We start from the raw sequence: 14,011 nt of genomic DNA on the forward strand, positions 1-14,011 counted from the left end.
AGGCGTCATCAGATGTTTACTAATCAATTTTAAGATGGTATACGAGAGAACTTTGATGTTGTGTTGTTGATTTTCTTTAAATTGGTAAATTACAGTACTTTGAATTTGTTTCATGCGGATTCATAAAATTTCTTTTTTTGGTCATTGGGCCAACCTCAATTCTCGAGTTATTGCCAATGCCATTGTGCCAACGTTCACTGATCCCATACTTAATGCAATTTCTCACTCTGAAAGAAAAACATTGTTAGCATAGTAATCATCACCATGTGCTTTACCATATACAAGAGATGGGGTTGAAACAGTTTTCAGCATGTTTTGAGTTATACTGCCTGGTAGGAAGTCGCGCTGTACCAGATTCTGCTAGCTTGCTGAGTGACGTTGAATTTGTCGACAGTAAGAGAGATATGGGATATCTAAACCATTATCTTTTGTTTGATCTAAGCCGAAAGTTGCACGACCAATTTTTCTAGCTCAACTCTGAAGACAATTGCCATCTCTGGCAAGTGCTTTGCAAATATAATTGGACTTCAGTTGGATGAGATGGAAGCACGTAGAAAAGCAAGAAGGACATTATTACCGACCTTTTACTCCCACAAAATGGGAAAATAGGCTATTTACAGAAAAACAATTTCTTCAAAGACAGATAAAAGTATTCTCGTTGAATGTGGGATGTCTGAAACTACATCGTGTTCTTTCACGTATCAACTGCGGCACCGAGAAACTGCTCGAATTGATCATTACCCGGCAAAAGCGCCATCTCAGCGAAGTACATTGCCAAATGTAATTCTGCCCAAACAGTCCCATCACGATATTTCATGTGAAGACTTGCTGATGTGCAGCTATTTTGGGACCACCTTAGTCCCATTGTTGCCGCAGATGTGCCTTATATCGAAGTTTAAGTGCATATCGGCTGTGGATACGGTTGTTCCCAATGGGTGATCCGTCATCTCCCGATACATCTATCTCCCTCCTGTGGACGGCATAAGCCGTTTAATTACACTTCAATTTGCGACACCAGTGGGCCGGGAGGCATTACATTGCAATGACCGTGACCACGCGCTGTCAAATGGGAGTGACTGTGATAATCAATTATTTCATTGGTTTATGTGTGGCATTGACCCTCCAAAAAAAGTGCGTCGAGAATTGAAATTGGTGAATTGGCTTGTTGTGTGCAATCCCAGCCGTATATGTAATTCTTATCTAATTTAATTTCCAACGTTAATATTAGTAGCATCATTGCAGTTCAGGCATGAAAGATAGCTTATCGCAACGGTACACCAGTAAGTGAACTGATGAATACTGATATAAGTCTTTAGATAGATTAAATACAAACAGAAAGAAAAAAAGTATTATCCAGCACTCTTTCTACAAAATAAACATTGCAGAAATAGATTAAAGGAAACAACATTGCTGTTTTCAATTTCTGCAATACATAACGTATAAATTGAGAAACTTTCTCTTTTTACATAATTGCGCGTTAATTGAATATTTTCATGTCTGGTCCACATACAAAAAAGCCCTGAATAAGTTGATTTCTAATTTACTCCTAAATGATTTTGATTCATCAATTATGAATCAATTATGCTGTCAGCAGAAATAACACCGATGCATTAATCATAAAAATAAATCATCCAAAGCGCCACCTCTCAGACTTAACCACGTCATCTTGGCGCCTTCGAAAGGCAAAACGATGTCATTATTTCACCTCATACCTAACAATAATGGCGATAAAGTGTGAGTGGAGAATATTGTTTATAGGCGTGTTAATCTCGTTTTAAACACCTTGAAGACTTAGCAAATTGTCTGCTTGTAAATGATCAAGGCTCAAGGTGCGCCATAAAGAGTTGCAGACCAGAGGCTAGAAATGCAATATGTAATAAATTTGCGATAACGAATAGTCCTATTATATTATGAACTAATTTTAATGGTTCTGATTTGTTGTTTTTCTCAACCAACATAAAACAGGTTATGGTAGATTGTTAGCCAGACTACTACTAGCTCATTGAAGACTGAAAATGATGTTTGTTTTCTCTATTATAAAGAACTGGTGCTTATACATGCATTGACGCTGGTAAAATTTTCCCGTTCCCAAACTTCTGGAATTTTTAACGACCTGTCTCCAATACGAATTAGTCCCATTCCTTTGAATGGTAAAAGCAAGCTTACGCAGCACTGCAGAGACCATAAAGCGTGCTTTTACTATCAAAAACAAATATGTGCACGCCATATGTGATAAATAAAAGTTTATTAAACGATCTCAAATTCAAGATACAAGCATTAATACAGCTCTATACTGCAAAGTTGACAACAATGAATATGAGAGAATGCCATTTCTAAGCAGTACTGGATGTATAAAACATAACGTGGGTGATTTGGCTTCGGAAGACTCACGCAAGTACGTGATGATTTTGACACAAATTATTGTATAAAACGTATTGCTGATCATGAAGACATATTGGCCGAACCGATTCAGACTCCATAATTTGCAACCAACATCAATCCCAGACTGTCTGACAGGTTTATTGCGAATCGCACCGGTAGCTTTCGTAATAATAATACTTCAAAGTCTATTTACTATCAGCACAATGTATTAGCTTACACTGACATGCCATGCAATATTTTCAAAACTTTTTATGGTGCTCGTGTTAACGCCCACATATATTTCCCACAAGTGTGTTATTGCTGAAGAATTGGATGGTGTCCCGACCGGGAAATAGAATTTTTAATATTGGAGTGTTCTCATAAGTGACGGTTGTAAGGATCATGCAGGACTGTGTACGGTTTAATAATAAAGAAGGCACGATGTAGAAATCAAGGAAATATGGAAAAATTGCATCTATACGGCATGAAATGGCATATCTATATGTATATATACATAGTTGCTACAATTGGGCTTTACATAGAATATGTACATAATTTGTAGCTAAGCTATACGTCTTTATCTTACCGATAGGAACACAATACTGCAACCGAAGATGCCGAACCGAACATGTATGCCATTAACAACATACGCAGGAAAGACTTTGCTTTGCCACTTTGCTTTGTATTAATATTCAAATGCAGTGACAAGTACTGAAAGCGCGTGGCAAGTAACCCTAACTACAGAGGATATAGAGCCGACTTTAACTTTTACAGATAACATCTGGTAAGATGGCATCTAAGCTTATTCCACGTGGGAGAAAAATCCTTGGACAGCCATTACTGCTAAAATGCTGCCATCTATTGTCATCCAATCAATTACGTCGACTTGCTGATTGAGTTAGACGATTACAGTACGATCGTCTAACCATCCATTATAGGAACCAAGGGAGCCAGAATAGACATCGAGCTCTTTTGAAGGTAATTACCAAATGTCCGTTGGGACACAGAGTACGTAAGGCTATGTGAAGAAAAAGGACGACGGTGATATAAGTTAGTGTACTTTGCCTCCCCGTAGGTTTGTAATGATGTGAACATTATGTCTTGAAACATTGATGAAGGTTAGAAATCTAGGTAATAAGATACGCCAAAAATAGTTTCTCAAGCAACTGGATAATATTTTGACAGTGACTGACGAAAGATAGTGGATGCTGTCTGAAACGTCTGACTGTTTCAAAATGTGTTGCCTGTAATGATAACTATTTTGGGCGTGTAATGTCTTGAAGTTTGCAAACTTCACAAGTACACAATAACACCAATTGCCAAATCTTTAAGTCCTTCATATCAGTCGCGAAGGCTCTTCTTGGATTGAACACAGCAGGAACATAGGGGTTATTGGAACGTGCTTCATTAGTTTCTGTTCAGTGTACTTATGGTTTTCCAGGAAAAATATAAAGATAACAAGCTATAAAAAGTACGCCTTTGCATTAAACCATGATCCTATTTTAGTTTCTTAAGTAAGCTGGTAAGACTATGTTGTAATAAAACGCCAACTACCATGCAGATCTTGAAGGACATTTTCCTTAATAAGCAAAAGATAACGTCTACTGATAGTCTTTCGAATTTCCCCTGAGATTCTTATAAATTAGACCGATTTACATTCAGATAAGATAGCCTTGGGTATGGATTAGTCTGTAAATAAACTTTTAAGTGCCGTGCATTGGGCAAACCCTGTAACTCTGTACAGAGGTATATCGATAAACTATAATGGCTAAAACAGGTACTCGGCAATCAGCATGTCAACTCTTGAAAAGTTTTCAAGTGGAAATGCCAAACGAAATGTAAAGTTAGGTCTAATGATCTTTCTATTAACTGAAATGCCTTTGCGTCTGCGTCCAGAATGTGTTAACAGTAGACGATAATAGGTCTGTAGTTGTGTTCCGTCTCAACCTGATTGAATCCAGACGTACTATTGATCCGAAATCGATGATTAGATGGGATCGTGCTAGGTCAATGGCATTGAGAGAGTGGTAAGACGCACTTGACATCGGGTGGGGGGCAATGTTTCTGCGGATTAAGTAGTTTCACTTCTGGAAAACATATGGGGATAAGGTTTGTGTTTTAGTTTTTCCCATATATCAAAATGCATTTTGACGCTGAAAATGCCAAATGGTCCCACACGGATTTCTCATTCGAAAATGGGCAGAACTCTGTATTTCTGTATTTTCTGTATCTATAAAGACGTTCTAACTGCCCTTTGGCGTAACACACCATCCTGATATTTTTTGTAACATTGAGGCAGTGAACCTTTAGACAATGATTAAAAATCAGTACTTATTCTCATATTACTGTCACATCAAAATTAAAGAGATTATGCTTGTTGTCCGTCCAAACATAAGGATAACGAAAATGAAATGGTTAGGTCATAAAGGACATTACAGTAGCATTAATCAATAGTAATATGAACAGCAATGACTTAAAGATTAATGGAAATGATGGGTTAACGACCGAGTAAATGCAAAGTGCTACTTTGTATCATAGTGATTATAGATCTTTGCTACCAACTGGCGCCCCATTAACAGACTCTAATAACAGATAAAGATACATTGAAACCAACAGTTGATGCTAGGATGTCTCAACTTGTTTTCGCAATGCTCGTTATCATATAAGGTTATGTTAGGTTAGACCTTGACAATAGCGAAACCTTGTCTGTCTCATATATGTATGTATGTATGTATGTATGTATGTATGTATGTATGTATGTATGTATGTATGTATGTATTATGTTTCAGTCGAAAAATAAATAGAAAAATCTAATCATTTCGAGATCTCAAGGAGACCTACCCATATACTAAGTATAACCAATAGATGGATAGATACCAAGTATGAAGACAATCCGTATAGACATTCTAGAATTATCGTGTCCACTTACAGACACACACACACACACATACACACACACTTACACACACGAACGCTGACGAAAACGTAACCTTCTAGGCAAAGGTAATAAGTTTTTATTATTTCACGGTCTTTGTCTGTTACATGCAATTTTTATGTACAGTATGTCTTAAGTAACGTTGAAATAATCTAAGTTTCCCACTTGTTTCAAATATACTGTGACTGTACATTTCGTCTCATATCATCATATTTACACGGCGTTTCACGCACAGCTTTTTTTTCGGCAAGTTGCCATTTATCTTCGAAGTTTGTGCTTACCAAAGCTGGGATATAAATCTGCCCATCTGGCAATTTGCGGAAGCAAGCATGCCGGAATACAACGTGGGATAATCGATCTTACTCTTATGCCCCAGTCGGTAAAGAGACAGCCAATTTTCACCATACGACGGCTGATCAAAGGGATAATTATAGAGCAATCAATGGTATGATCTATGCGGGTTCCCACTGGATTATTTCCAGCGCTCTGGCTTCCTTGTCGGGACGAGGGTTGAATATTGGAATCAGATTTATCAACAGTGTAGTTTCTACCATTACCAGAGTGTAATTCCTGTGCAAATGCTACTAAAATCGAGATTCTACATGCCAATACAAGATGATTCCTTGATGAATGACTGTACCATACTTGGCGAAATAGGCAATTAGCGTTGGAGATATAACTAGGATATGATGAAAATGAACTAATAGCTTATCATTGTCATATATAGGGTTTCAATGGCTAGTATTTCTAAAACTGCAAATATGTAAAATGAGGACTTAAATTTGAACCTATTACTGATGTATTTAAAGGTAGATTACTATGTAGCAAAATAATCATATTTCATTTTTGGTATGTAACTATTTTGTTCATCATATTCAGCCCCGCTCGTGATATCGTCGTCTGCTTCGGCACTGACGTCAACGAAGAGTCCATCAGTTTTCCTGGCGAAGTTGAAAATCGCTGCCAACTCTCATCGTCAAAACGGTGCGTTTTACAACCATAACAGTTACTATAGATGTCTTTATGATACACCTACGTAAGGAAATCAGCATGCCATTACATTGCATTACAAGTCGATGATTTAGATAATGTAGTTTTATTGACAATGTAGATGACGCAGAAAGTGACGCTAGCTGATACTGCCGGCTAGTTCACAGGCTGTTATTTTTTGCACTTTCGGGCGTGACCCCTACGTCGCCCCAGTGGACACCCTACGGCTACCGGGCTATTTTGGGGCATACAGGTCCGGGGCCCGCGGTGATTTTAACTCGGACTAAGATTTAACCAGGAACCCTATAACAACTAAACGCCGTGAGCTAATCGTGTCAACACCGAGAGGTCCCCACCCACGACCCCCCCCCCCCCACCCGGCAATCCGCCGGGACAAATTTGTGGCTTCGGGGCGGGCCCGGCCGGGGCTACATCCCCGACGGGAACCGGTGCAATCGGACCTAAGCATAAGCTCGTAGTTAACATTATAACGTATGCATAGCTACACTGGATATCTACCTTAAATACAAGTCATACTAGAAAGCAGACCCGTTCTTTTACATTCGGTAGACTAAATGATGGAATTTACCAGTGTTTCATTCGATAAAGATGTCCCTTACCTTCTTTTCAGGGCCTGAAGTAACCAGGAGACAGGAATATGTCGACAGCGGCGATGACCTATTAAAGGGCAAGACTTTAAAGGCTGTTACAGTTTTGGTAAGAACAAGATCAAGACGAATGTGTGATCAATGGCCCGACACTAAGTAGTATGTTATATTTGAGCAATGTCAACAAGTTATTTTAAATCACTAATCTTTGTTCTGACATATTCAAGTTGTCTTCAGAAAAATGTTCTGCTAGAAAATGTCTATGAGCTTCACAAATATACATTGCCATTGCAGCGAAAAGTTAGTGCATGATCTGATCGTGTATTCTATTAATTGAATTAAATAAATGAATTAATACTACTTTAATTCAGTTCTTGTGCTAGCTTGACCATGTAAAGATGCATCTGTAAAGTATCCTTTTGTCGTGCCCTGTACTTAGCCCAGTGGGGATACATGTACAACGAAGGTCTTCATAAATTCGTCACTTATCAAAACCTGTATTTGTGTCGATACAGGAAGAGCCTTATGCCACGAAAAAGATAACAGACGAAGGCGCTGACTTCCACGGGTTCGTAATAGACATTGTGAAGGAGTTGGCTTCTAGTCTTGGGTTCAGTTTTGAGCTGTATGTGTCGCCTGACGGGAAGTATGGAGCTCCTAAGGAGAACAACACACAATGGAGCGGTGTGATCGGAGAGATCATGTCCGGGGTAAGTACAATAACGTCATTTTCCTTACTTGAATTTGAACGGTATTGTTCCCGAACGTGGATTTGATTCGTATCTGAATCTGTGCCTATGCGCAGTTGACAGGTGCTAATTCTTTGGACCGACCGACACACACAATACATTTCGATCACAAAGCTATTTTCAAGTATAAGGCAGGGAAACGTAATTATGTAGTACAAAATAGCTTTCAGACCAGACAGGGAAACGTAATTACATTGTCCAAACTAGGCGAAGTAGTTTCGGATCTGGAACCCCAAAAAGGCAATATCATATCTTATGAGGTCTCAACAGTCTCGAAAGATGCTCGCTATAGATGCATATAAAATATATGCAGGTTTGATGAAAAAGGTCCTTGGTACATGGTCCCCATGATTATTGTTCTTATTTCACCACGGTCATCTGCTGTATTCTTGGCCTCCTTCAACCGAAGTCTTAATAATTCAAATTAATGTTAATTGTGAATTTGAAAATCAATGCAAGATCTCGCATAATATCAAGTTTCGATTAACGACAGCAAGACGAAACCCTGACAGAAGAAGTTAAATCACAAGCCTCTCTGACAGACCAAATCCTGATGACATCCTTATTGTAATTCTGGTGAGGATTCGACGACAAAAAGCATTTGTCACTTTGTGCAAATTTGGCTTGGGACATGATTCTATCTAACGCACACGGTGCACGGGTAGAATTATTTAGCAAAGTGGCTTCCTTGGTTTGACACGAGGTCTTTTACCTCTAGCTCACTCTGAGTTATCTTCATCAATATTCGGTAGCAACTTTCAGCTGCAGGCGAAGCTTGCAAAGCATATTTAACTTCTTGGATTTGTACTACAAGAATGCAACGCGACGGGAGAAAAACTTATCATTAATAGCCTTTCCCCGGATTTTGCAACTTATACTTCAATTTTATCTTAACGTTAAAAGAAAACATGTTCATTTTTGATTGGATTGTGATTCCCCTTTTTTGTGGAAACTGTTTCTCAAAATATTTCTTTTACGGGCCATTTTCGTAGAATTAGAATGTTTTTATACATTTTTACCTATTTCTGCATTATATTCCATTCAGATAATATGTTAACAAGTTTTTGTCAAATGGCTATTTCTAAAGAAATTAATAGTTTTAAAGAAAGTAGTTTTAAATTGGCTTTACTAACAGATTGAAGTGACAAACAGTATGTTTCTCCGTGTTTCAGAGAGCGGATGTCGCCGTGGCGCCGGTGACAATCAGCTCGGAGAGGGAGCAGGTGGTGGACTTCACCAACCCGTTCATGGACCTGGGAGCAGGGCTGCTCATGAAGAAACCGGAACCGGAAGGAACAAGCATTTTCGCATTCCTGCAGCCGTTCAAGGGGACCGTGTGGTTTTCCATCCTGGGAGCACTACTGGGAACCGCCATATTGCTGTACGTCACAAGCAGACTGAGGTGTGTTCTGTTAATCTGTATTTTTACCTTCGCCATAGGCGCAAGGTTATTTTGGTCGGGCTATTGTAGAGTGACTGGGTGTTGGCGGCATAACTCCTGAAGCCGAAAATGTACCTTCTGGCAGGTTCATTCGGTACTGCAGTGGACCTTTTGTGTTTGATGGTTTGCTTGTTGGCGGGTTAACTCGAGAGGCATTTTTTACCCTGAATTACATATCCACAATGAGACTGAAGTTACCCACAAGGTGCTCCCGTTTCTTACGTACTGAGTTAAGCACAGCAGAATACTTTCGAATATGTTTCTAGTAATAAGTTTGGTAGGAGTGACATATACGGTAGAGGTCTTGGGCGTCATAAAAGAAAATACAATACAATAGATTAAACATTTCCATAAATATCCATACATTGCAATTCATATGGATTTATTAACCATATACGAATGACCTTTTTATTTCAGGTTCAAATGTGATATTGGAGACCAGAATTACTACAACGACCGCAAGTTTAATTTCAAGAATAGCTTATGGCTGACTTACTGGTCAATCGTACGGAAAGGTGGGTTGTGACCTCCTAGATCCAGTTAAGCATCGACTTTCCCTTTGTTTGAAATTTAATCTGTGCTGGAAGAATTTATTCTGTAGCGAGATTAAACTGTTATTTCCAACCCAATGGGAATCGGGTTTTACCCAACCTTTCGACTGAAGAGAATTATTCTTTGTCAATAATAAGCAACCCATTGCGTCTAGGCTTGCTTACTTGCTTTTGTAGAGTGCTGAATTTTCCGGTTTCGAGTCTTGATGACTCCCCATGCGTCTATTACGTCATGTTATACAGATAGATCACGTGACTCGGTGAGCGGTGGTTCACATGTTGGAAAAAGTTTGTGACGCCCCCCGTCTTTGTCAAAAGATGGCTGTAAAGCCCGGACATATCTCCTTTGGCAAATTGCCATTGGTTGATGATAGAATACACAGTTGATGGATAAATGGATAGAAAGTAATTCCAAGGAGGCTAAAAAAAGTCTATTTTCTTAAAAACTCCTTGGTAATTCTAACAAAATGTTGGCATCTTCCAGGAGGAGAGCCAGCCCCCCGCTCCCTCCCCTCCCGGATCCTGGCCGGTGCCTGGTGGTTCTTCACCCTGATCGTCATCTCCACCTACACGGCCAACCTCACGGCTTTCCTCACCGTCAAACGGCTCGTCTCGCCCATCAAGTCTATCGACGATCTAGCAGGACAAAACTCCATCCCGTTTGGCGTCACACAAGAAACATTTCTCTATTCCTTCTTCAAGGGGCAAGTTGGTAAGTGCCCCAAAATTAGCCTGGAGTCCAGCCTTCGTAGCTTAAGTCCCAAGCTTCGCTACTTCTTGGCGAGGATTGGAGCTTGGGTAGCGGACTAGAGATAAGAATATGAAAAAGTGAACGTGACAGTAATCTGTTTTTTTTAACATTATATCACTTTGTCAATGTCAACTGTCTTCATATTTGTCCTACTATACCATCTATATCACGAGTTTTGTGGTGACCCTTGAGTAAAATGATACAAAATGCCAGATGAAGGCAACCTTTGCGATGTCATCGTTGTTCTCGTAGAGACAATTCTCTCATTACCACTGGATGCGGAGGTTTCCTCCGGGCGTTCGGAGTAACACCTATCACTCCTTCTCAGCGTCACTAGACTGAAACGATCCTTCTAGTGACGCTTAAGAAGAGTGGTGGGCGTCTTCAAATATTATTTACCAGGATGTCTAACCTTCTTGGACGTGTCACCGTTGTAATGTCTGTCTCCCTGCACCCGTAGACACTGGCTCCGTGTACGAGAGGATGTGGGACTCGATGCAGACTACGGAGATGTTCCCCCCGAGCAGCATGAAGGGCGTGGAGTGGGTCCGTGCGGGGCGGTATGTGCTCATCGAAGAGACGCCATTTCTGGAGTACACTGTCAGAACTGATCAAAACTGTGAGCTCATGCTCCTCGGCAAACCGTTCTTGTTCAAAGGCTACGGGTTCGCCACGCGCAGAGGGAGCGCCATCAAAAAGCAGCTTTCGGTGGGGTATGTTATTTCGATGTCTACTAATTATTACTGAGTAAACATGTTGTTTTACAAATTGATCAGTGTATCAGGTGGTGAATATTGAAGCCCTTGGTGTACAATCAGCGATCAATTATATTTGACAGGCAATTGTCTTCTGATTGTGCACAAAGAACTTATTATTTTATCCACTTATCATGATGATTTACCAGCCAGATTAACCTATTCATGTGTGTATTATAGGGTTTGAGTGAAGGTTTCTCAAGGGCATGTGTTGCCTTAATGCAGAATGGAAAAAAAGTTTCTTTAAACCACATCAGTTTGTAATCATTAATTTGTCAAATATTGGCACTGACTGAATGATATCATTATTTTTTCTTATTGTCTTATCAGTTTATTGAGGATCGGGCAAAAATTTAAAAGGTTATAAGCAGCGATTCCTCAAAAACAAGTTCATTGAGTAAGAACACAACAAACATAAGATAACGTTATTGTATCACCTCTTCAGCATATTAAAGCTCCAAGAAAGCGGCAAGATGAGTGAGCTACGGGATAAATGGTGGCCCAAGGACGGCTGTCCTCTTGACGGGCAGTCGTCCAATGTCAACGAAGCTTCCGCACTGGGACTCGACATCTTCCTAGGCGTTTTTTATGTCCTTGGAGCGGCCGCCATTTTGGCTGTCATCGTCACGGCAGTACAAGTCATTTACTATCGATTCTGCAACTTCGGGGAAAAGTTAAAGAAGGTAATTAGTTGTGTCAGAACTTGTTTCTTTCATTGTTACGAATCAATTACTCTGCGAGACAGAGTAACCAAGTCCCGAACGACCAGATGAAAGGTTGTGACAAAGAATAATGGTTTGTATTGGAATGTCGATTTGGGCATTGAATAACAGTCTACATTTAGAGTAGCGCTTTTGTTCAGTTTGAGTGCCAGTGGTTTGTTTATTGACTAAGATTTATAGTTGATACCAACGTATCAGAATTTTAATGTTGCATTTATGCCAACTTTCCAAATTTTCACTAGATTTAACTAGATTACATGCATAATTGTCTTTTCCCTCCATGAATACAGCAGTATGGCACATTATCGAGGCCTAGGCTATACCTATTAGACTAGACAGATGAAAATAAGACTTATTTTATCATCCCGGTAGGATTATACAGTCACATGTAAGCTTTAGTACACTAAGTGTACAGTACAATCGATCGTTCTAATAAAACTTTGGTAATACAGCTTCTTCTGCCTGCAGGAAAGAATGCAGTTTCTTCTCTTAAGTAGAAGATTAATTAAAAGAAACCGTTACGCCAATTTCATTTATTCAACGTGTATATCATTTTTTTTCTCTCTGTGTATACGTGTTGTATACCAGTGTTTGATTTTATTGTAATTTGCCCCCTGGTTATGCATTAATCATGATGATAATTCTACTTTACAAAGACAAACAACTCAATGTTGCCGAAATTATTTTTTCACCTGTTCAACAACTGTTCACCTTCAGATGAACTCCAACCGGCGAACCAGTCTGAAGAATCACGTGCTGAGACGACAGTCGACCGACGTGAACCTGCACTAGCAAGTCCATGTCCATAGATATTTCATTTCGGGGTGCGGAATAGAAGGAACCATTTGCACATACTTCAACAGAGTAGACGTACAACGGTCATCGTAGGTGATTCCTCAGATCTGCACGCTCAACATGTGCACAGCCAATAGCTGTGAATCTACTGATGAAGACTGAACCTCTTCTAGTCTTATCATCTTTATAGTCATTAAGGTTGGTTGTGCCTATTAGCAAATGTAATGACTCACACCAATGTAAAGATGTCTATTGAAATCCAGATATCGACATTCACAGTCTTTGTTAAGCAGCAAGATAAGTTACTTGTAAGGATTCGAATTGAATATGTTTTCAAGACAATACGTGTTGGTACTGTCGATGATGCTATCGTATGAAAAAGGAAATTCATGACACCTAGGACAGTACATCCTATGTTACTCAGATATTTCAAGCTGCACAAGAAATCCTACTTCAATCAGATCAATGGCTACACCGGAAAACCACAAGATCATAAGAAAAACCAGAGAATAAAGAACCATGTTCGCGTAAGATTTACTGGAAATGAGTAAGCATCAGACGGTCGGTAAATAATCAGCAACAAAAGAAATCATGACTTACTGAAAGTAGGTATGACTGCAACCTTTTTGTATGTGACATTGTTCGGAAAGCTATGTTTGGTTTTCTAAAACCATAACTACTTAACCACAGATATTTCTTTGAATGGATAGCTCTTGGCAGCAATGGTATCTAGATGTATCTAATATGACCTGTGATGTTCAAACATTTTAATTGTGTGAATAGCATTTGTACAAAAGTAGGTGTCCAATGCATTGTAAATTTTATCCAGGGTTTCGTAAGTTGTTCAACAATCTTCTCCTATATATTGATATCAACGTTTAATCTGTCCAATCCTTTGATGAGTCTAAAATCGGTTTATACGTTGTTGTAAATGCCAAAGCTAAAACATTGACATAAATTCAAAAGTAAGGAAACCAGATAGAAAAAATTCAATGACAAGATATAAAAACCACCTAGATTTACAGCTAGCGTATTGACTTAGATGGCCAATTTCTGAATTCGCTCAAATTAAAAGGCAGCACAAGAAAAACATCTATATTTACATTGTATTTGCACCCTTGCGTTGTAAAAATGTGTATGTGTGGCAGACATGTGTAAAATATGTAAAGTATGGACTAGTGTTTTGTTTACCTTAAATGTTAACATGATGACACAGAGTTTTTTGAAACTATAGTTTGCGTAAGGAATATTGTGGTGGCCTACCATTCCTTGTGTACCTGTAAATTGCTTCCAATGTAGATATCATCACATAAACGCAATATCCTTGAAAGAAAAATGAATAAAAGAGCTTCA

At 39.2% G+C, this 14,011-nt stretch overlaps 1 protein-coding gene across 1 annotated transcript in view; it reads left to right on the forward strand.

Annotated features, from left to right (window-relative positions):
* Positions 1-14,011, forward strand: part of LOC136425042 (glutamate receptor ionotropic, kainate 2-like) — a 34,280-nt gene extending 20,269 nt beyond the window's left edge. Inside the window, exons 3-11 of the mRNA XM_066413789.1 lie at positions 6,176-6,280; positions 6,918-7,003; positions 7,410-7,604; positions 8,816-9,045; positions 9,502-9,599; positions 10,120-10,347; positions 10,847-11,099; positions 11,587-11,824; positions 12,581-14,011. Of these exons, the coding sequence (XP_066269886.1) occupies positions 6,176-6,280; positions 6,918-7,003; positions 7,410-7,604; positions 8,816-9,045; positions 9,502-9,599; positions 10,120-10,347; positions 10,847-11,099; positions 11,587-11,824; positions 12,581-12,655 (1,508 nt within the window). The 3' untranslated portion in view covers positions 12,656-14,011. The remainder of the gene's footprint in view (positions 1-6,175; positions 6,281-6,917; positions 7,004-7,409; positions 7,605-8,815; positions 9,046-9,501; positions 9,600-10,119; positions 10,348-10,846; positions 11,100-11,586; positions 11,825-12,580) is intronic.

This window comes from Branchiostoma lanceolatum, chromosome 19 (genome assembly GCF_035083965.1).
Source record: "Branchiostoma lanceolatum isolate klBraLanc5 chromosome 19, klBraLanc5.hap2, whole genome shotgun sequence".
Taxonomy (NCBI): domain Eukaryota; kingdom Metazoa; phylum Chordata; class Leptocardii; order Amphioxiformes; family Branchiostomatidae; genus Branchiostoma; species Branchiostoma lanceolatum.